This window comes from Acinonyx jubatus, chromosome B3 (assembly GCF_027475565.1).
Source record: "Acinonyx jubatus isolate Ajub_Pintada_27869175 chromosome B3, VMU_Ajub_asm_v1.0, whole genome shotgun sequence".
In the NCBI taxonomy this organism is placed as follows: domain Eukaryota; kingdom Metazoa; phylum Chordata; class Mammalia; order Carnivora; family Felidae; genus Acinonyx; species Acinonyx jubatus.
In genome coordinates this window covers 69,418,996-69,443,273 of record NC_069386.1, presented here as the reverse complement: position 1 = coordinate 69,443,273, position 24,278 = coordinate 69,418,996, and the positions used below count along the sequence as shown (strand labels likewise).

Genomic DNA, 24,278 nt, shown 5'->3' with positions numbered 1-24,278 from the left:
GGCACCAGCATTACCCTGATACCAATCTAGATAAAGACACTACAAGAAAAGAAAACTACAGGCCAATATCTTTGATGAACATAGATGCAAAAATCCTCGACAAAATATTAGCAAACAACCAACAATATATCAAAAAAAAAAAAAACATTCACTGCAATCAATGGGGATTTATTCCTGTGATGTAAGGGTGGTTTGCAAATCAAGCAATGTGATACATTACATCAATAAGAGAAAGAATAAAAACCAAATGATCATTTCAATAGATTCAGAAAAAGCATTGGACAAATTACAATATCCATTCATGATAAAAGCCCTCAACAAAGTAGGTTTAGAGGGAACATAACTCAACATAATAAAGGCTATAATGAAAACCCACAGCTAATATCATACTCAATAATTAAACGCTATGAACTTTTCCTCTAAGGTCAGGAACAAGATAAGGATGTACACTCTCACCACTTTTATTCAACATAATACTAGAAGTTCTAGCTACAACAATCAGACAAGAAAAAGAAATAAGAGACATCATTATAGGTAATAAAGAAGTAAATTTTCACTATTTGCACATAACATGATATTATACACATAAAACCCAGAAAGCTTCTACAACTGTTAAATAAATTCAGTAAAGTCACAGGATACAAAATCAATATACAGAAGTCTGTTGCATTTCTATACACTTAAAACGAAGTAGCAGAAAGAGAAATTAAAATAACAATTCCATTCACAATGGCATCAAAAAGAATGAAATACATATGAATAAATTTAACCAAGGAGATGAAAGATCTGTTCTCTGACAACTACAAAATACTGATAAAAGAAATTGAAGATGAAACCAATGGAAAGCTATTCCATACTCATGGAGTGGGAGAACAAATATTGTTTATACACCGATACTACCCAAAGCAATCTACAGATTTAATTCAATCCCTATCAAAGTACCAACAGCATTTTTCAAAAAATTAGAACAATCCAAAAATGTGTATGAAACCACCGAAGATCCTGAATAGCAAGAGCAATCTTGAAAAAGAACAAAACTGGAGGTATCATAATCCTGTATTTCAAGATATACTACAAAGCTGCAATAATCTAAATGCTATGGTACTGGCACAAAAATAGACACATAGAAATGGAACATAATAGAGAACCCATAAATAAACTCACAATTATATGGTCAATTAATCTATGACAAAGGAGGCAAGAATATGCAATGGGAAAACGATTGTCTCTTTGGCAAATGGTGGTGGGAAACTGGACACCTAGGTGCAAAAAAATGAAACTGGACCACTTTCTCACACCATACACAAAAACAAACTCAAAACAGATTAAAGACCTAAATATGAGACCTGAAATCATAACGGTCCCAGAAGAGAGCACAGAGAGTAATTTCTCTTACTGGGTGTAACAGCAGTATCCTAGATATGACTTCGGAGGCAAGGGAAATTAAAATAAAAAAAAAAACTATTGGGTCTATATCAAAATAAAAAGTTTCTGCAGAGCAAAGGAAGCAACCAACAAAACTGAAAGACAAGCTGCTGAGTGGGAGAAGTTGTTTGCAAATGACATATCTGAAAAAGGGTTAGTTTCCAAAATATATAAAGAACTTCTTAAACTCAATACCCAAGAAATCAAATAATACAATTAAAAATGGGCAGAAGACATGAATAGACATTTCTCCAAGGAAAATGATCAGATGGCCAACAGACATAAGAAAACATGCTCAACATCACTAATTATCAGGAGAATGCAAATCAAAACCACAATGAGATACCACCTCACACCTGTCAGAATGCCTACAATAAAAAACACAAGAAACAACAGTGTTGGCAAGGATGTAGAGAAAAAGAAACATCTCATGCCACTGTTGGTAGGAATACATATAGGTGCAGCCACTGTGGAAAATAGTATGAAAGTTTCTCAAAAATTAAAAATAGAATTACCACACAATCCAGTAATTTCACTACTGGGTATTACCCAAGGATTTTGAAAACACCAATTCAAACAAGTACAAGTTTCCCTCTGTAGATAGCTTTTGTTGTTTATATAATACAAAAAGCATTAATGCTAAGTAGCATGATTACATGCAACACATAAATATGAACTATCTGTACACATCTGAAGATCTAACTGAGAACTAAGGCACATAGAATTGAAAACTAAACAGAATGCTTTAATGTAAGTAAAAACTAGGACTGCACACTGCAACAAATCAGAAGTCCCTCATGTACATAACTTAATTATTTATAGCTAAAGTTAAGCATTACAACATTAATGTAACCATATTCACTTATATATAAAAACACAAGTTTCATACATCACAAAACCTTCCATTAACACAGACGTGATATTATCAGACAAGCATCAGTATAATGCCTCTTCTACTTGTTTTTGCATATTGCTATGCAGTACACCCAAGTACACTAGAGTCCTATACCCAAGTACAATTAAAATGTTAAAGAATCTCTCTGCAAGTGGTGCTGGATACTACTAAGAAGTGTACTGCAGCCATATTGGTTATGATTTTCAATGCAGATGGGTACAGTTACATTAAGAGCTGAAGTACTTTAAAAGCTTAAAATATTCTTTCTTGAACCAAAATATTCAAAAAAAAGGTACACGTGAAAAATTAACTTTTCAGACACCTTTGCAACTTAAAATTCAGATGCGTGTTATTCAGTAGAGCCCCTACATGTAAAAATAAAATGTAGTTTTAATTTTTTCTTGTAAATAGATTAATCCTAGTGCAGTCCTGTGCTACACAACAATTTGAGCAAAAAGAGTAATGCAGACATCTTCTGGGGCAGGCCAGCACAATAAGCTTCAAAGAGAGCTCAAGACCCTGCTGACTTGATGGTTATATTCATGATAACCAGTTGCCATGCCTACCTTTCACAGAATGTCCTATTTTACAGCTTCTAGAAGACCATTAGTCAGGCTTACATATGGCACCAAATACCAGTTTCATAGAAAGATCTGATCCTCTTTCTCGTTTTCCTCCTACTTCCAGAGAACATGTTGTGGAAATTAATAGGGTGAACTTTAACTATGGTAGAAGTAGAATGCCAGTCCTTTTCTGGTGTACCATTGAAAAAAAATACAGGCATATAACACCAGCCAAAGATTATACCTTGATTACATTCGCAGATACTGCAAACATGAAGAGATTTCATGTATTATGTTTAGCATGTGGAAACTAAATTTTGTCCCTGTTATCTGTGTATTTCAATTTGTTGTGAAGATTTTCATCCAACTTTTTTCAGGGGAGGACATATCCGTTTTGTAGGGCTGTATCTATCCAATTCTGCTTCTAACAAATACTCAAATATCCTAAAACACCAATTATAAGATAGACAAGGAAAAATCTGGAGAACATCAAATGAAAATAGCCATGCATCTGCTGTTTAATGTTTTACTATGATATATTAAAATAAAAACATTTCAGTCTCAGAGGAAAAAAAAAAGTTAATCTACAATGTCACAAGACAAACTCAAGTTTATGTACAATGTCTTCCAATCCTTCAAAGAACAGATAAGACTAGGGTATAAAAAGACTTTTCTGAGTACTCCAACTTATTTTATGAACCTATCGTTGTCTCAATACCAAACTGGATGTGGTAGCACAAATAACTCCAAAATACTACAGGCCAATGTCACTTGTAAAACTATATGCAATAATCCTGCATAAAAATTAGCATATCAAACACAGGCTATGATATTCTCATATAACACATCATAATTAAGTAGAATTTATGCTAAGAATACAAATATATCCACACTGGATACTCTATTAATGGTGTTTAACAGAAAGATTAAAAGAGGAATTCATTATACATCCCCATTGTGGGGGATTAGATATTCTCTGAGTTTTTCTATTTTTCCCACTAAGATGGGGAGTATCACTAAAAATTCAATTCTTGATGAAGTATTTCAGAAATCCCTACATGTCAAAATTTCCCTAAAACCATCAGAACATAGTGCATGTAATTGGTAATAAGAAAGACACAGGGGAAATGCCTGTGTTGTTGTTGAGAGAAAGGTAAAAGTGGTTTGGTTCTCGGACTTATGCCATTTTCCCTGTTCAACAAGCTAGTGAATATCTAATGACAAAAACATTCACCATGGGACACATCTATCCTCCCATAGTCCCAGTTCAATCCCCAGTCTAGAATGAAATAGAGAAATGATAAAAGGGAAAAGGGTGAAACAGAGAGCTGAGAGGAAGTCTGCCTAAGTCAATATTTATTATAGTTATGATAGCTCAGCTCAAAAATATGTACACATTTCATACAGCTCTCTTATAAGAGAATTTGATTTGAAACTAGCCAACACTTATTTCAACATCCTTAAAAATCTTCAGATATTAAATCAGGTATGTTTTCTTTATTTTATATCAACAATTTTCTTGATCCATTTGCTTGGGATTTTCTCTTTGGAAAATATTAATATGACCTTTAGCTACAGAGAGAAACTTAGAGCAACGGCTTATAATATTTGGACTTACAGTTTTGTGAAAATTTCTTCGCCCTGACTGCAAAATATTTACATCCATGTTAATGTGGTACAGAAAATTTCACTTGGGTATAATGGAAAATGGTTTAAGGATCAAGTTCTGTAACATTTGAGCTGATAGTTTTGGTTCTAAGTTTTTTTTTTCTTCCAAAAAATGGAGTAAAGGAGACTCTACAAAAACATACTAACATCACTTTATATTTATCCTAGTTCATCCCAGCCCAGTCCAGCACCTAGGCAAAATTGGCATTCAGTAGAAGGATGCAGTGTCACTCTCTGTGAAGATTTCTGACATTTTTCTTCTCCTGTCTCCCATATCTATTTCTCATTCACTTTCACTAAAATAAAGTTGTCATTTCATAGGTGACTGACTAAAAAATTTAAAAAATATGGTCAAGAAGAGTTTTACTCCCAATCTTTTCTTAAACCCATACTTTATCCTTTTGAATATGAATTCCCTTCCCCACAAGAGAATGGTCCAGGGTAGATGCCCCTTCTCACTCCAAGTGATAATTATTGATCTAAAGATTCTTTGGAATGGTTCCATTTTAGTTATGTTGTCACAGCATTCATTGTTCATTCACTTGACTGTTTTTTTTTTTTTTTCATGCTTCTTTGGGGGAGAATCTCTGTAAAGTTCAATATAGCAATAACCCAGTTAGAAAATATTACCAGGGAATAAGGTTTTCCAGGTTAATAAATTTTAAGCTAGAACTTAGCCCTTTAGGCAAAAAGCATTAACCATTTTGGAAAACAAAATACATATCCCCCTCCTACCTTTGTAACTAGAAAGTGCTGTTATCACAAAGTGCATTTATGGTACATTTAGAAATATTTAATAGGGTTTTGCATCAACTTCTTAAACTAATTTCTCATATTCCAATCTTGATAATTCCACTTGTCTATTCTTAAACCATACTCTTTAGGTTTCATTAGAGATTCTACTATCAAGGACTGTGAAAAGAACTTTGAAGAACTGGAGTGAGTTTCTGGATTTGTTACTTGCTAGTTGTATAATATTGGTCATTAACCTTTCTGAGTCTCAATTTCCTTATATGAAAACTAAGGACAAATACTTCCTCCTCACCAGATTGTTGTGAAAAGTTTGATGCTCACGTACTGCATGTAAAAACACTTTCAAGTTAAATAGTTTTTCTCACTGACCATCACTTTTTTTACCACAGTTTTTTTTTACAGAGATTGACACTTATCATTTCTAATTATAACACAAAAATTGAAAAGTGAGAGTCTTCTTTCTTAAAAATATATAAAAAAATTGTCTTCCTTTCAGTTAAAATATTCTTGTGTTTCTAAACACAAATTAAAAAAAAATCAATCTCAAATCCTTTCCTGTCTCTTTGGAAGTGTTTTCTCCATTATTCCAAAGAAGATGCAGACAGAACAGAAGCAGAATTGATTATTTTATAATCTATCAGCAAGTTATTATCTCAATTGTGTATTATATTATTTATTATTTCTTATTGTTAATTATCTCAATTTTTGCCTAATGAGAAAGTATGGTGTTGTTGAATATTTTTCAAATAATATACCTTATTTTAGTAAGTTAGAGAAATCCTAATCAAAGCCTACAAATTCTATATCTTGGATATAATTACTTCCTTTGGAAGTTTTCTGCAGTGAAAAATAACATGTTATAGTTGGCCTTCAAGTGGTCTACTTTTCAACTACCTTAACTAAATCAGATCTTTGCATTTCATTGCTATAATTACCTTATATATCAATATTCTGTTCTGATGTATTTGCCATCTCCGTTTACTTATTTTCATATAATACAATGTTAGCTTCAAGGAAGTTGACTTCAAAACAGCTATCACAACTTCAGAGAAAATATGTATTAAACACTTTTAATGGTGTAGTTGTTGAGATTAAGTAGTAGACAAAGGTCAGAGGCAAAGGAGAACCATATTAAAAGCCACAGTGAAAAAGATAAGTAAATGCAAACTTGGTCTCTTGAGAATTCTCTAAGACTCGAAGCTGCTTATTGGTAATCCCAAGTGGATAATGAACAGAAGCAGGGCAAGGAAGGTAGTAATAGGAAGAAAGGTGGTTTTGTAATACTGATATGTTATTTGCTTAGCATCAGATTTAACCCACAAATACATGAAATGGAGTTGTTGATTTACTACCTTTGCACCTCATAGCTTTCCTTCATTAGTAAGGACAACTGACAGAAGAAATATCTGTCAAAATTACAGATAAACTATTTCCTAATAGGACTAGCTCTAAATCATTTTAATGTTGAGACAAACCCTTCAGTATTGTGGTCTACTTTTCTTGCTGTTGATAATAATCTATTAATGTTTCTCTCTGTAGGTACTGCTCTTGTAGCCTGAGACCATGGATCAAGGAAATTATTCTAGGGTAGCTGAGTTTGTGTTGCTGGGACTCTGTAGTTCATGGAAGCTCCAGTATTTCTTCTTCGTGTTGTTTAACTTCTTGTACATTGCCATTGTACTTGGCAACCTCCTCATTGTCCTCACCGTGATTTCTGAACCTGCCCTGCACACACCCATGTACATCATGCTTGGTAACCTTTCTGTTCTTGATGTATTTCTAGCCACTTATGCAACCCCCAAGATGATTCATGACTTCATTTATGAATCTAAGACTATCTCCTTTGAGGGCTGCATGGCCCAGATATTCTTGCTCCATGTCTTTGCTGGTGGTGAGATGGTGCTTCTTGTAGCCATGGCTTATGACAGGTATGTAGCCATATGCAAACCTCTCCATTATACAACCATCATGAACTTGTACAAGTGTACAGGCCTGGTGGTAGGCTCTTGGGTCATTGGGATCATGCACTCCCTGAGCCAGTTAGCTTTCACTATAAACTTGCCTTTCTGTGGCCCAAACATAGTGGACAGTTATTACTGTGACCTTACCTTGGTCATTAAACTTGCTTGCACAGATACTTATGTCCCTGAACTGTTGATGCTTTTGGACAGTGGTCTCATGGGGGTGACTTCATTCTTACTCTTGCTGATCTCTTACACAGTCATCCTAATCACTGTACAACATCATTCCTCAGTGGGCAGGGCCAAGGCCCGCAGTATTCTGACTGCGCACATCACTGTAGTGACCCTCTTTTTTGGGCCCTGTATCTTCATCTATGCCTGGCCTTTCAGCAACTTCCCAGTGGATAAAGTCCTTTCTGTGTTCTCTACGGTCTTCACACCTATATTGAACCCCATTATCTACACACTGAGAAACAAAGAGGTGAAGTCAGCAATGCACAAGCTGAAGACCCGGTATGTGAGTTACAGGCTGCTTTCCCACCTGTCTCTCACAAGACTGATTTGCTGAATTGAGCAGACAAGAAACTTGAGAAAACATTGACTTATTTTTCTCTTCTTGTTACCGTTGTTTTAAAAGTTACCTTATTTGTTTGAAATGATAAATGTATGTTCTTTGTTATATAGTTATAGTAAAGAAATCTCACATGATTATGCAGTTGCTAATCTAATAAATTGCTTATATATGCTACCTAAAATCAGTGACAGGATGTTTCACAAATTATTATGTAATTTAAATTTTATGAAATTAATTTCATGAAAATTTCAGTGGATATCCATATTGGATAAACAAAACAATGTTGTTTCTTTTTAAAAATGTTTACTTATTACTGAGAGAAAGAGAGAGAGAGAGAGAGAGGGAGAGAGAAGAGAAAGGCAGAGAGAGAGAAGGAGGCAGAAAATCTCAGGCAGGCTCCGCACTGTCAGCATGGGGCCTGATGTGAAGCTTGAAATTACGAACAGTGAGATCATGACCTGAGCTGAAATCAAGAGTTGGATGCTTAACTGACTGAGCCACCCAGGTGCCCCAAAAATGCTGTTTCTTTTATGGTCTAAAATATTCCAAGTAATCTCTAATTTAGTTTCAGGAGTAAAAACAATCCTAATTGTATTCCTGTTTTCACATATTTAACATAAAAAAGTTTGTGCAATCCATCAAAAAAATCCATTTAGCATTAAAAAATAATTTCACAAAAATTCAAGGTAATACTCTTTTTTAATATTTAGTTATTTTGAGAGAGAGAGAGAGTGAGTGAGCAGGGGAGGGGCAGAGAGAGAGAGAGAGAGACAGAGAGTCTCAAGCAGCTCTACACTGCCAGTGCCAAGCCTGACACAGGGCTCAAACTCAGGAACCATGAGATCATGACCTGAGCCAAGATTAAGAGCAGGATACTCTTAGCAATCTACACATTCAATGCAATTCTAGTCAAAACTGCACCAGCATTCTTCTTGAAGATAGAACAAGCAATCCTAAAATTTGTATGGACCCACAAAAGGCCCCAAATAGCCAAAGTAATATTGAAGAAGACCACCAAAGAGGGAGGTATCACAATCCCAGACTTTAGCCTCTACTACAAAGCTGTCATCATCAAGACGGCATGGTATTGGCACAAAAACAGACACAGAGACCAATGGAATAGAATAGAGAACCCAGAAATGGACCCACAAACGTATGGCCAACTAATCTTTGACAAAGCAGGAAAGAATATCCAATGGAAAAAAGATAGTCCCTTTAACAAATGGTGCTTTAACAGACAGCAACATGCAGAAGAATGAAACTAGACCACTTATACCATTCACAAAAATAAACTCAAAATGGATAAAATACCTAAATGTGAGACAGGAAACCATCAAAACCCTAGAGGAGAAAGCAGGAAAAAAACTCTCTGACCTCAGCTGCAGCAATTTCTTACTTGACACAGCTCCAAAGGCAAGGGAATTAAAAGCAAAAAATGAACTATTGGGACCTCATGAAGATAAAAAGCTTCTGCACTGCAAAGGAAACAAACTAAACTAAAAGGCAACTGACCGAATGGGAAAAGATATTTGCAAATGACATTTCGAACAAAGGGGTGGTATCCAAAGTCTATAAAAAACTCACCAAACTCCACACCTGAAAAACAAATAACCCAGTGAAGAAATGGGCAGAACACATGAATAGACACTTCTCTAAAGAAGAAATCCAGATGGCCAGCAGGCACATGAAAAGATGCTCAACGTCACTCCTCATCAGGGAAATACAAATCAAAACCACACTCAGATACCACATCATGCCAGTCAGAGTGACTAAAATGAACAAATCAGGAGACTATATATGCTGAAGAGGATGTGGAGAAATGGGAGCCCTCTTGCACTGTTGGTGGGAATGCAAATTGGTGCAGCCGCTCTGGAAAACAGTGTGGAGATTCCTCAAAAAATTAAAAATAGATCTACCCTATGACCCAGCAATAACACTGCTAGGAATTTACCCAAGGGATACAGGAGTGCTGATGCATAGGGGCACTTGTACCCCAATGTTTATAGCAGCACTCTCAACCATCGCCAAATTATGGAAAGAGCCTAACTGTCCATCAACTGATGAATGGATAAAGAAATTGTGGTTTATAGACACAATGGATTACTACGTGGCAATGAGAAAGAATGAAATATGGCCCTTTGTAGCAACGTGGATGGAACTGGAGAGTATTATGCTAAACGAAATAAGTCAGGCAGAGAAAGACAGATACCATATGTTTTCACTCATATGTGGATCCTGAGAAACTTAACAGAAGACCAGTGGGGAGGGGAAGGGGGAAAAAAAGTTACAGAGAGGGAAGAAGGCAAACCATAAGAGACTCTTAAATACTGAGAACAAACTGAGGGTTGATGGGGTGTGGGGGACAGGGGAAAGTCGGCGATGGACATTGAGGAGGGCACCTGTTGGGATGAGCACTGGGTGTTGTATGAAACCAATTTGACAATAACTTTTATATATAATTTATATATATATAAATATAAATATATATATAAAACAATATATTTTATATATAAATTTTTATATACTCTTTTATAAAAGAGTAGGATACTTAACTGACTGAGACACCCAGGTGCCCCTCAAGGTAATACTTTTAAAATTCACCTTCATCTTTTCTGCCCCTCATACAGAACTTAAGAGTCTTCACACACATTTTTGTACAGCTTTATAAAATCACTTGATGTTGGTCTGGTACCATTTATTCTTCTTACCATTTTATTTGTAAAATTGTGTTGACATCAAAATATGGGAGCACATGAAGCTTTAGACATCTGACAATAAGACCATGTGAAAACAGAACAAGACTCCCATCATACATGCTCTGTATCAGGTATTTTGGGGGCACGCAGTCTAAAGGGAGGGCAGGAAATGCAAATGTAGTTACTTTGGAGATCACTCAACATTATGAACTGTAAACACATTTTGTTGCCCCAGTGTCATGTACCACCACTCCAACTTCCTCCAAGATGGTCTCACTCTAGAATGTTAGCCTCAACTGATAAAAAAAAAAAAATACAGTCTAACATTTAATCTGGGGAGGTATACTACTCATGCTATGCAATCACTGGGACTGTGAGTGTAACTTGTCCCAAGAACTTCATCATGGGACACTGTCACTGTCATCTTAGATTTTTAGGTTGTACCGTACTGTTGCTTCTTTCTTGGTATTATCATTATAATGAAAGATTACCCAGACAGCAATGACTGCTACGGATATGCCACATGCAGTATCTTTTCTATCATACTGTGAAAACTGTATTAACTCTATAACTCCATAGTAAGGAAAAGTTATTGGAGTTGCCTTGTGTTCTTCCTCTTTAAAATTTTGTATTTAAAACATTTTTTTTAATTATTTATTTTTTGAGAGATAGAGCATGAGCAGGGGAGGGGCAAAGAGAGAGGGGAACACAGAATCCAAAGCAGGCTCCAGGCTCTGAGCTGTCAGCACAGAGTCTAACATGGGGCTTGAACTCACAAACTGTGAGATAATGAGCTGAGCCAAAGTCAGATCCTTAACTGACTGAGCCACCTAGGCAACCCCTGTGTTCTTCCTTAAAATCACATATTATCCTTGGTTCTTCTTGAGGCTTTATGCCAATTATTCTGCTCATTTCACAATACAAGGGTTTCTTTTGTAAACACGCAAATCAGGATCATCCATACCACTGCATGCTTCAAGTAAAGTAGCAGGAAACAACATGCATTATAAACTGAGCCCTTCTGTTCAAAAAGTACAGGGCAGACTATGAGATTATTCTATGAATCTCTGGAAAATTATTAAAGTTTGCCATGAACCCATCACAGGAACTTAAATCAGATGCACTGAACATATATTCCAATGAATGTGTATTCCTCTGGTTTTGGAAAAACCTTAAATCCTGGACTAGGATGCTGGGCATGACATTTTGGAACTCTGTCATTTAGAGTATGAAGTATAGCTCACATTGTGAATAAGAAAAGTATAGTTGAGCTGATCAGGAGTAGATGGGAGTTTACCAGCACAGATGGAAGTGGCCAAGGGGATGAAGGCAGCAGGAACACTGAGCCAGGTCCCCACCCAGGCTACACAGCCAGGTAACAGCAAAAGCGACAGGTGACAACTGGCCTAAAACACCTCATTTCTGCAGCAACACTTGAGTCAACTGTGGTCACTCAGGTTTATATTGTAAGTATACTGGTATATTCCATACCTTATATCATAAACATTTTATCAGATATTTAAAAGTCCTAATGTATCTGAAAAGGGATTAATATCCAAAATATATAAAGAACTTATACAACTCAGCATCAAAGATCCCCCAAACAATCTGAAAAATGGGCAGAGGTCCTGAATAGGCATTTTTCCAAGGAAGATATACAGATGACCAATAGATACATGAAAAGATGCTTGATATCACTAATCTTCAGGCAAATGCAAATCAAAACCACAATGAGAAATCATCTTACATCTGTAAGAATGGCTAGCATCAAAAGGAAAGAAATGAAAAGTATTGGTGAGGATGTGGATAAAAAGGAGCCCTGGTGCACTGTTGGTGGGAATGTAAGTTAATATACTGTGAAAAACAGTATTAAGGTTCCTCAAAAACATAAAAAATAGAAATACTATATGATCCAATAATTCTGCTACTAGCTATTCACCTAAAGAAAACAAAACCACTAATTTGAAAAAATATGTGCACCCCTATGATAAATGCAGCATTATTTAAAATAGTCAAGATAAGGAAGCAACCAAAGTGCTCTTTGATAGATGAATAGATAAAGAAGATACGGTATATACACAATGGAATATTATTCAGCCATAAAAAGATGAGATTTTTGCCATTTGTGACAACACGGATAGACCTAGAGTATAATATTAAGTAAATAAGTGAGAGAAAGATGAGCAACATACAATTTCACTTCTATGTGGAATATAAAAAACAAATGAATAAGGAAACAAAGTGTATGATCAGACCTATAAATACAAAAACAATCTGATGGTTGCCATAGGGAAAAGATGGAGGCATGAGCAAAATGGGTAAGGGGAAGTAAGAGATAAAGGCTTACAGTTATAGAACAGATAAGTCACAGGAATAAAAGGTACAGCATAGGGAATACAGTCAATGATATTGAAATAGTGTTGCATGGTAAAAATGGTAGTTACACTTGTGGCGAGCATAGCATAACCTCAGAGTTGTTACAAAATTGTAATGGGATTCCTAATTTAAATAACTTTCTGCTGTTGTATTTTGAGTTCCCCCTATTGTTTTGTTACACACCAGCACTCCAATAAACATATTTTACATAAATAAATAAGTAAATTAATTAATTTTGGAAACAAATTGTCAATATACCTCATATACTTCGCACAATATCATAGTGTGGCTCAGTTTGGATTGCATAATTATTTGAAACTATTCATGAATTTTGTTTATATAATATTCAGTTTCTCCACTCTGGAATATGACAATCTATTTATTGAGGTCTGATTTTCTTTTACAGAAAAGTATTTAGTTTTCTATACATGTACTTCTACAATATAATGTCCTCTTTTACTAAATTACTTACTCATTCAATTATGATAAGTAAACTAAAGGAGATGAGAAAATAAGAATTTAACCATAATGGAAAAAAAATTAATTGTTCATTATTGTATTTTACATCTATTAATTTGAAAGTATATTCAATGGATTCTGTGTATCAAACACAAGTTAGGATCATGACTTATATTGCAAATGCCGAAAGGAGCACTCAGAATTATATTTTCCTCATCAACTTTTCCAAGAGATGTAAGATTTTAATTCAAATTATACATGTTAAATACCTACTTATTACTTTAGGTCACTGACAATGATAAATTTTAAATTAATTAAAATTCCCATATAGAAGAACCAGTCTTAGAGTAGCTTCCCAGAATAAATTTTAAAATTTATAATCATTGATTAGGTCATTACATATTTGGGCAGGTGTTTAAGATTTTCTTTTGTCTTTCTTTAGGCTAACATAATTTGATAGTTCCTTCATATACATGATTTTTTTCAGCATCTCCATAACTTTCATTGACTTCTGCATTTGTTACAAAACAAAAACAACCCAGATGATTTTTTTAATTCATCGTTTTCTTTCATGGGCTTCAAGGTTTCAACTATTTTTTCCCTCACTTTTATATAATCAATTTTGCTTTCCTTCTTGAACTTTTTCACCATTTACAGTTAATTTTTTAAATAAAAAGAAACAGCAAAAAAGAAAAACTTTTTGTTATCAATTCTTCTCTAGCTCTTGATCCACTTCTCAACTTTGTCCTTGTCCATAAACAAAATATTTATGGGGAAACCTCTGAAGACTTGTTCATGCTACCTCCAATAGTTCTCTTCTTTTTCTCTCTTGCGCCCACTTCAGTAAGGCTTTTATCTCCATATTCCACTAAAACTGCTTCTTTCAAGGTTACTAGTGACTTCTCTATTGCTATATCCAGAGATCAATTCCCAATCCTCATCCTACTTGATCACAGTTGTACAATATTTGATACAGCTACTCACACTCTCCCTGTTGAAACACTCTTCATTTGGCCTTTAGAACACTGGCTTCCTTTATATATTTTTGGAGGTGCTTTCTGAATCTCTTTTGGATCCCTCCTCCTTTCTCTGACCTCTTAGATTACCCCAGAGCTCATTCCTTGAGAGTCTTTACCATGAGTCTTTCTCCACCGTTGATCTCATTTAACTGCAAGGCTTTAAAAACTATATGGTGATGAGACATAGCTTTATATTTTTAACTGGACCTCTCCTTCAATTTCCAGACTTCATTATCCATCCTCACTTGGATATCCTCTGTCCCAGATTTAACAAGTCTAAAACTGGACTCCCCCAAAACCCTCAAATACCTGTTCCTTCAGGTAAATGGAGAAATCAATTTCAGTTAATGTAATCTTCATCTTTCCAACTGATCAGTCCAAGGGCTTTGGAATTATCCTCCATACTGTCTCTTACATCTCTTGTTATAGATCAGCAAATTCTACTGAGTCTATTTTCAAAGTATTCTCAGAATCTGACCACTTCTCACAACCTCTAACCTTTACTGCTACCACCGGATCCAAATCATCATCATTTGCTTAGATTATTACAAGTACTTACTCCTAGTAAATTTCTATGTTTCCACACTTTTCAGTCTACTATAATATGGCAGTTAAAGTAATCCTAATAAGATCTGTCATATTGTTTCACTTTTCTGCTCAGAACCTTCCAAAGGTTTCGTCTGTTTCATGCATATTGAAACTATAGTTGTTACAGTGACCCGTAAGCCCCAATATGTCTGGTTCTTCTAATTTGACTCAAACATTTCTCATCTTTGTTCACCCTGCTTTAGTCAACCTGTTCTTGTTAATGTTTCTAGAAAATTCCAGGCACCTACCTCAGGCTCTTTGCATTTGATATCCCTCCTGGAAGAAATTCTCTTCCTTTTGATATCTGCATGTCTTACTTCTTCACTTCCTTCAGGTCTTTTCTTAAACGAATCCTTTCAGTGAAGTCTTCTCTAACAACTACATCTACAACTGCAACACCTTCAACAGTATCTATCACGCTTCCTTGCTTTATATTTTGCTCCATAGCATTTATTACCATCTGACAAGGTATATTGCATACTTATTTATTTTGTTCACTGTCTGCTTCTCCCAACTACCTGATAAAAGCTTCATTGAGGACAGGCGTTTTATTTTATTCACTGCTATATCCATCAAGCTTGGAAAATTTCCTGGTACATGGTAGGCATTCAATAAATATTGTTTAATCAATAGGCTTTACTGCTATTAAGGCCAAAAAACACTCTCTACATAAACATAGTGAAAGTAAAAGCTATGTTTTTACTCACATTCCACAGAAAGGTTCTAAATAAAAACGCTAATTTATTTCCCAAACGTATAGAAAAGTTCTAAGCAAAAATGTCCCCTCCTCAAAGTGATTTATAAGCAGCTACTGAGTATCTAAAAGTCTACAAAATATTCCTACTGCAAGGGGCACCCTTTTTCCAATACTGTTACTGGTTGAACTAATTTGTCCACTGTGGTGGAAAGGGTTGGATTTTCAGTTAGGAGACATAGTTTTTACCCTCAGATCTGCTCTACAGTTCAACTTCCTTGAATTTCATTTCCTCATGTGCAGAAGGTACCTACTTAATTTTTCTCTCAGCCAAAATAAAAATAAGCACTGACAAACTTTTTGTTAAAATGTGAAACTATAGGAGCTTACTATGTCAACAGATAATTGTAAACCTGGTCTTACAAAGGTAGATTAGAGGGAGATCTGGAACCTTCACTTCCCTTTAGGAATACGTTGGGCCACTTGCACAATACCTCCAGGGTTCCCTGAATCAAAGTTTGAAATGCCCTGAACTAGAGATTCCTCTGGTACTTCCCGGGTTTTTTTTATATTCTGATTTCTTTCCCTCTTGATACTTGCTTGCAGACAATTAAGTCTGAATATCCAATCCCCAAAATTTTTATTTCCTTTGTCCTTCTTCATCTATACCCATTCTCAACTTCAGTAGGCACACAAGAGAGTTTTGAAGTACTCACCTCTAGCGTTTTATATGCTTTAGTTAATTCCCCAACCCCTGCCAGATACATATTCCTAAAGCATATTCCCCTGCACTGAAAAGGTGAGTAGCATTCCATTTTCCAACAGTTACAAAATCCTAAGAACTGTATTTAAGATACTCTAGGATAGGGGAAGATGGCGGCGTAGGAGGATGCTGGGCTCACTGCGCGTCCTGCTGATCACTTAGATTCCACCTACACCTGCCTAAATAACCCAGAAAACCGCCAGAGGAATAGCAGAACGGAGTATCCGGAGCCAAGCGCAGACGAGAGGCCCACGGAAGAGGGTAGGAAGGGCGGCGAGGTGGTGCGTGCTCCACGGACTGGCGGGAGGGAGCCAGGGAGCCGGGGTGGAGGGGCGGCTCGAGGGCCAAGCAGAGCCCCCGAGTCTGGCTGGCAAAAGCGGAGGGGCCTGACGGACTGTGTTCCGACAGCAAGCGCAACTTCGCGTCTGGGAGGTCATAAGTTAACAGCTCTGCTCGGAAAGCGGGAAGGCTGGAGGACAAAGGGAGGGAGAGCTGCTGAGCCCCCGGACAACAGAGCTCAGTTTGGTGGGGAACAAAGGCGCTCGCCAGCGCCATCTCCCCCGCCCATCCCCCAGCCAAAATCCCAAAGGGAACCAGTCCCTGCCAGGGAACTTGCTCCCTCCCCACAAACACCCAACTCTGTGCTTCTGCGAAGCCAAACCTCCAGCAGCGGATCTGACTCCCTCCCGCTGCCACAGGGCCCCTCCTGAAGTGGATCACCTAAGGAGAAGCCAGCTAAGCCTGCCCCTCCTGCCCCCGTGCACCTTGCCTACCCACCCCAGCACGCCACCCCACAGTGAATCCCGCCCCTAGGAGAGGGGAAGAGAAGGCACACACCAGTCTGACTGGCCCCAGCGGTGGGCTGGGGGCAGACATCAGGACTGACTGTGGCCACGCCCACCAACTCCAGTTATACACCACAGCACAGGGGAAGTGCCCTGCAGGTCCTCACCTGGGACCATCCAGGGACTCCAGGGACTATCCAAAATGACCAAGCAGAAGAATTCCCCTCAGAAGAATCTCCAGGAAATAACAACAGCTAATGAACTGATCAAAAAGGATTTAAATAATATAACAGAAAGTGAATTTAGAATAATAGTCATAAAATTAATCGCTGGGCTTGAAAACAGTATAGAGGACAGCAGAAAATCTCTTGCTACAGAGATCAAGGGACTAAGGAACAGTCATGAGGAGCTGAAAAGCGCTTTAAATGAAATGCAAAACAAAATGGAAATGACGACAGCTCGGATTGAAGAGGCAGAGGAGAGAATAGGTGAACTAGAAGATAAAGTTATGGAAAAAGAGGAAGCTGAGAGAAAGAGAGATAAAAAAATCCAGGAGTATGAGGGGAAAATTAGAGAACTAAGTGATACACTAAAAAGAAATAATATACGCATAATTGGTATCCCAGAGGAGCAAGAGAGAGGGAAAGGTGCTGAAGGGGTACTTGAAGAAATTATGGCTGAGAACTTCCCTGAACTGGGGAAGGAAAAAGGCATTGAAATCCAAGAGGCACAGAGAACTCTCTTCAGACGTAACTTGAATCGATCTTCTGCACAACATATCATAGTGAAACTGGCAAATACAAGGATAAAGAGAAAATTCTGAAAGCAGCTAGGGATAAACGTGCCCTAAAATATAAAGGGAGACCTATAAGACTCGTGACTGATCTCTCTTTTGAAACTTGGCAGGCCAGAAAGAACTGGCACGAGATCTTCAGTGTGCTAAACAGAAAAAATATGCAGCCGAGAATCCTTTATCCAGCAAGTCTGTCATTTAGAATAGAAGGAGAGATAAAGGTCTTCCCAAACAAACAAAAACTGAAGGAATTTGTCACCACTAAACCAGCCCTACAAGAGATCCTAAGGGGGACCCTGTGAGACAAAGTACCAGAGACATGACTACAAGCATAAAACATACAGACAGCACAATGACTCTAAACCTGTATCTTTCTATAATAACACTGAATGTAAATGGATTAAATGCGCCAACCAAAAGACATAGGGTATCAGAATGGATAAAAAAACAAGACCCATCTATTTGCTGTCTACAAGAGACTCATTTTAGACCTGAGGACACCTTTAGATTGAGAGTGAGGGGATGGAGAACTATTTATCATGCTACTGGAAGCCAAAAGAAACCTGGAGTAGCCATACTTATATCAGACAAACTAGACTTTAAATTAAAGGCTGTAACAAGAGATGAAGAAGGGCATTATATAATAGTTACAGGGTCTATCCATCAGGAAGAGCTAACAATTATAAATGTCTATGCGCCAAATACCGGAGCCCCCAAATATATAAAACAATTACTCACAAACATAAGCAACCTTATTAATAAGAATGTGGTAATTGCAGGGGACTTTAACACCCCACTTACAGAAATGGATAGATCATCTAGACACACGGTCAATAAAGAAACAAGGGCCCTGAATGAGACATTGGATCAGATGGACTTGACAGATATATTTAGAACTCTGCATCCCAAAGCAACAGAATATACTTTCTTCTCAAGTGCACATGGAACATTCTCCAAGATAGATCATATACTGGGTCACAAAACAGCCCTTCATAAGTATACAAGAATTGAAATTATACCATGCATACTTTCAGACTACAATGCTATGAAGCTTGAAATCAACCACAGGAAAAAGTCTGGAAAACCTCCAAAAGCATGGAGGTTAAAGAACACCCTACTAACAAATGAGTGGTTCAACCAGGCAATTAGAGAAGAAATTAAAAAATATATGGAAACAAACGAAAATGAAAATACAACAATCCAAACGCTTTGGGATGCAGCAAAGGCAGTCCTGAGAGGAAAATACATTGCAATCCAGGCCTATCTCAAGAAACAAGAAAAATCCCAAATACAAAATCTAACAGTACACCTAAAGGAAATAGAAGCAGAACAGCAAAGGCAGCCTAAACCAGCAGAAGAAGAGAAATAATAAAGATCAGAGCAGAAATAAACAATATAGAATCTAAAAAAACTGTAGAGCAGATGAACGAAACCAAGAGTTGGTTTTTTGAAAAAATAAACAAAATTGACAAACCTCTAGCCAGGCTTGTCAAAAAGAAAAGGGAGATGACCCAAATAGATAAAATCATGAATGAAAATGGAATTATTACAACCAATCCGTCAGAGATACAAACAGTTATCAGGGAATACTATGAAAAATTATATGCCAACAAATTGGACAACCTGGAAGAAATGGACAAATTAGTAAACACCCACACTCTTCCAAAACTTAATCAGGAGGAAATAGAAAGCTTGAACAGACCCATAACCAGCGAAGAAATTGAATCGGTTATCAAAAATCTCCCAACAAATAAGAGTCCAGGACCAGATGGCTTCCCAGGGGAGTTCTACCAGACGTTTAAAGCAGAGATAATACCTATCCTTCTCAAGCTATTCCAAGAAATAGAAAGGGAAGGAAAACTTCCAGACTCATTCTATGAAGCCAGTATTACTTTGATTCCTAAACCAGACAGAGACCCAGCAAAAAAAGAGAACTACAGGCCAATATCCCTGATGAATATGGATGCAAAAATTCTCAATAAGATACTAGCAAATCGAATTCAACGGCATATAAAAAGAATGATTCACCATGATCAAGTGGGATTCATTCCTGGGATGCAGGGCTGGTTCAACATTCGCAAATCAATCAACGTGATACATTACATTAACAAAAAAAAAAGAGAAGAACCATATGATCCTGTCAATCGATGCAGAAAAGGCCTTTGACAAATCCAGCACCCTTTCTTAATAAAAACCCTTGAGAAAGTCGGGATAGAAGGAACATGCTTAAAGATCATAAAAGCCATTTATGAAAAGCCCACAGCTAACATCATCCTCAATGGGGAAAAACTGAGAGCTTTTTCCCTGAGATCAGGAACATGACAGGGATGCCCACTCTCACTGCTGTTGTTTAACATAGTGCTGGAAGTTCTAGTATCAGCAATCAGACAACAAAAGGAAATTAAAGGCATCAAAATTGGCAAAGATGAAGTCAAGCTTTCGCTTTTTGCAGATGACATGATATTATACATGGAAAATCTGATAGACTCCACCAAAAGTCTACTAGAACTGATACATGAATTCAGCAAAGTTGCAGGATACAAAATCAATGTACAGAAATCAGAAATTGCATTCTTACACACTAATAATGAAGCAACAGAAAGACAAATAAAGAAACTGATCCCATTCACAATTGCAGCAAGAAGCATAAAATACCTAGGAATAAATCTAACCAAAGATGTACAAGATCTGTATGCTGAAAACTATAGAAAGCTTATGAAGGTAATTGAAGAAGATTTAAAGAAATGGAAAGACATTCCCTGCTCATGGATTGGAAGAATAAATATTGTCAAAATGTCAATACTACCCAAAGCTATCTACACATTCAATGCAATCCCAATCAAAATTGTACCAGCATTCTTCTTGAAACTAGAACAAGCAATCCTAAAATTCACATGGAACCACAAAAGGCCCCGAATAGCCAAAGTAATTTTGAAGAAGACCAAAGCAGGAGGCATCACAATCCCAGACTTTAGCCTCTACTACAAAGCTGTCATCATCAAGACAGCATGGTATTGGCACAAAAACAGACACATAGACCAATGGAAGAGAATAGAAACCCCAGAACTAGACCCACAAACGTATGGCCAACCATCTTTGACAAAGCAGGAAAGAACATCCAATGGAAAAAAGACAGTCTCTTTAACAAATGGTGCTGGGAGAACTGGACAGCAACATGCAGAAGGTTGAAACTAGACCACTTTCTCACACCATACATAAAAATAAACTCAAAATGGATAAAGGACCTGAATGTGAGACAGGAAACCATCAAAACCTTAGAGGAGAAAGCAGGAAAAGACCTCCGTAGCAATCTCTTGCTCGACACATCCCCAAAGGCAAGGGAATTAAAAGCAAAAGTGAATTCCTGGGACCTTATGAAGATAAAAAGCTTCTGCACAGCAAAGGAAACAACCAAAACTAAAAGGCAACCAACGGAATGGGAAAAGATATTTGCAAATGACATATTGGACAAAGGGCTAGTATCCAAAATCTATAAAGAGCTCACCAAACTCCACACCCGAAAAACAACCCAGTGAAGAAATGGGCAGAAAACATGAATAGACACTTCTCTAAAGAAGACATCCGGATGACCCACAGGCACATGAAAAGATGTTCAACGTAGCTCCTTATCAGGGAAATACAAATCAAAACCACACTCAGATATCACCTCACGCCAGTCAGAGGGGCAAAAATGAACAAATCAGGAGACTATAGATGCTGGAGAGGATGTGGAGAAACGGGAACCCTCTTGCACTGTTGGTGGGAATGGAAATTGGTGCAGCCGCTCTGGAAAGCAGAGTGGAGGTTCCTCAGAAAATTAAAAATAGACCTACCCTATGACCCAGCAGTAGCACTGCTAGCAATTTACCCAAGGGATACAGGAGTACTGATGCATAGGGGCACTTGTACCCCAATGTTTATAGCAGCACTCTCAACAATAGCCAAATTATGGAAAGAGCCTAAATGTCCATCAACTGATGAATGGATAAAGAAATTGTGGTTTATAGACACAATGGAATACTACGTGGCAATGAGAAAAAATGAAATATGGCCTTTTGTAGCAACGTGGATGGAACTGGAGAGTGTGATGCTAAGTGAAATAAGCCATACAGAGAAAGACAGATACCATATGGTTTCACTCTTATGTGGATCCTGAGACACTTAACAGGAACCCATGGGGGAGGGGAAGGAAAAAAAAAAAAAAGAGGTTAGAGTGGGAGAGAGCCAAAGCATAAGAGACTGTTAAAAACTGAGAACAAACTGAGGGTTGATGGGGGGTGGGAGGGCGGGGAGGGTGGGTGATGGGTATTGAGGAGGGCACCTTTTGGGATGAGCACTGGGTGTTGTATGGAAACCAATTTGACAATAAATTTCATATATTAAAAAAATAAATAAATAAAAAATAAACAGCTGTTAAAAAAAAAGATACTCTAAAATATGGTCCAATAAAACTCTGACATATGCTATACTCTAGCCAATCTAGAGCATCTGTTCTTGGATTATTTATAATTTTCTTTACTCATGCCTTTATGTTTGTCTGTATGTGTCATGGAATCTTCCATCACCATCTCTGCCTTTCACAACATTTATGTCTCATTTAAGGTCCTTTGCAAATATACACTTTTGTCTTCTTCTGTCTCTTTTGTATTTACCTCATCCTTTTCCTCCAGCCTCTTTTCCTTATTTTCACTTTTATCTTTTCTGAACTTTCCAACAAAATATAATCTCTCCTGATGTTCCACACATTATAAAGTGTATATATGCATTATACATATATATTTATAAACATACTATATATTATTAATATGTGTGTACACATATACATATATTTAAAACATTATAAATGTATATTGTACATATATTTATAAATATATTTTAAATGTGGGGTGCCTGGGTGGCTCAGTCGGTTGACCGCCTGACTTTGGCTCAGGTCATGATCTCACAGCTCTGTGAGTTCGAGCCCCAAATTGGGCTCTGTGCTGATGGCTCGAAGCCTTGAGCCTGCTTTGGATACTGTGTCTCCCTCTCTCTCTGCCCCAACCCACTCGCATTCTGTCTCTGTCTCTCTCAAAAATAAACAAACATTTAAAAAAATTAAAAAAATATTTTAAATGTATGCATGTACATATATACATATATTTATAATACATATGGTCTTCTATTTGAATTTTATGTTACATTGTTTATTTTAATTGCCCTTCACATTTGCAAGCTACTTACAGATAAGCGCTTTGTCTTAGGTTTTGAAATCTTATTTGCAGTTTTGCATGTAGTATTCAATTTTTATAAATTTCTGAATTAAATTTAATTGGGGAATACAGACAAAAATGACATATTCTATTTGGCCTAAGTGATTTATAGTTTTGCAATATTGTAATATTTTGCTATACCTATCTTTGCAGTATTAGAATGTGGCCTAAAACAATAGGTATTCCACAAAAGTGCTAATATTAGTGATTGGGACAGAAGTGAACCTGCAGAGAGAATGAGTTACTTTATAAGAACAGTCTAATTAAAACACTCAGAACCTTGCCTTTGGATATATTTTCACAGAAAATGAATGCTATTATCAGCTATAGTAAGGCATTAAAGTAACTAATGTGTAGATAGATTGGGAACATGATTTTTCAGTAATGTGAATCCCTAGATAGAAATAATACTTACTGGTCTCTAATATAAAAGTGCTTGTTAACAATCGTCCCAGTGGGACAAAATTATGCATCATTGAGAAATACACGGTCACCCTTACTTCCTTTTAAATAAAATGTGTAAAGCACAAGGATTATTGCAAGCCATATGAAAAGAACATTTCTCATATTGTCATGACACCTCAGGTTATACATGTGACACTTCTGAAATAAAAACAGTAAACAAATTCCAACCTCTCTTAGTGAGTCTGTATGGAGACTGCATGTTGATTCATGTAAGTTTTAATACTTCTGCCACCTCAAATAGGTCTCTGTAAATGAACTATTTTAATATAATACTCTGATTATAGGAATGAGATTGACTTTGTATATGCATGTTTGAGCTCCCTCTTAATGCTCTGATTGAGTTCATTTTTCCGCATGAAACTAAACTTCAGACCCTCTTCTGCACACTCAGCGACTGTTATCTTTAAGCTTACTTCTGATTATATGGCACCTAGTGTAGTGACACAGTTAATGGTCAATATATTTGCTTAAATTCACTTGCTTCTTTACACATATAGACACACATATAGTTTTTTAGTTGTTGCACTGATTTCCATGCAAATAGTTATGCCA

The 24,278-nt window shown here is 36.8% G+C and overlaps 1 protein-coding gene across 1 annotated transcript; it reads left to right on the top strand.

Annotated features, from left to right (window-relative positions):
- Nucleotides 1–6,820: 6,820 nt before the first annotated feature.
- Nucleotides 6,821–7,833, top strand: LOC106969830 (olfactory receptor 4K15-like). The gene has a single exon (XM_015066363.2). The coding sequence runs from the start codon at nucleotides 6,868–6,870 to the stop codon at nucleotides 7,831–7,833; it is 966 nt and encodes a 321-aa protein (XP_014921849.1). The 5' UTR covers nucleotides 6,821–6,867.
- The last annotated feature ends 16,445 nt before the right edge of the window (nucleotides 7,834–24,278 follow it).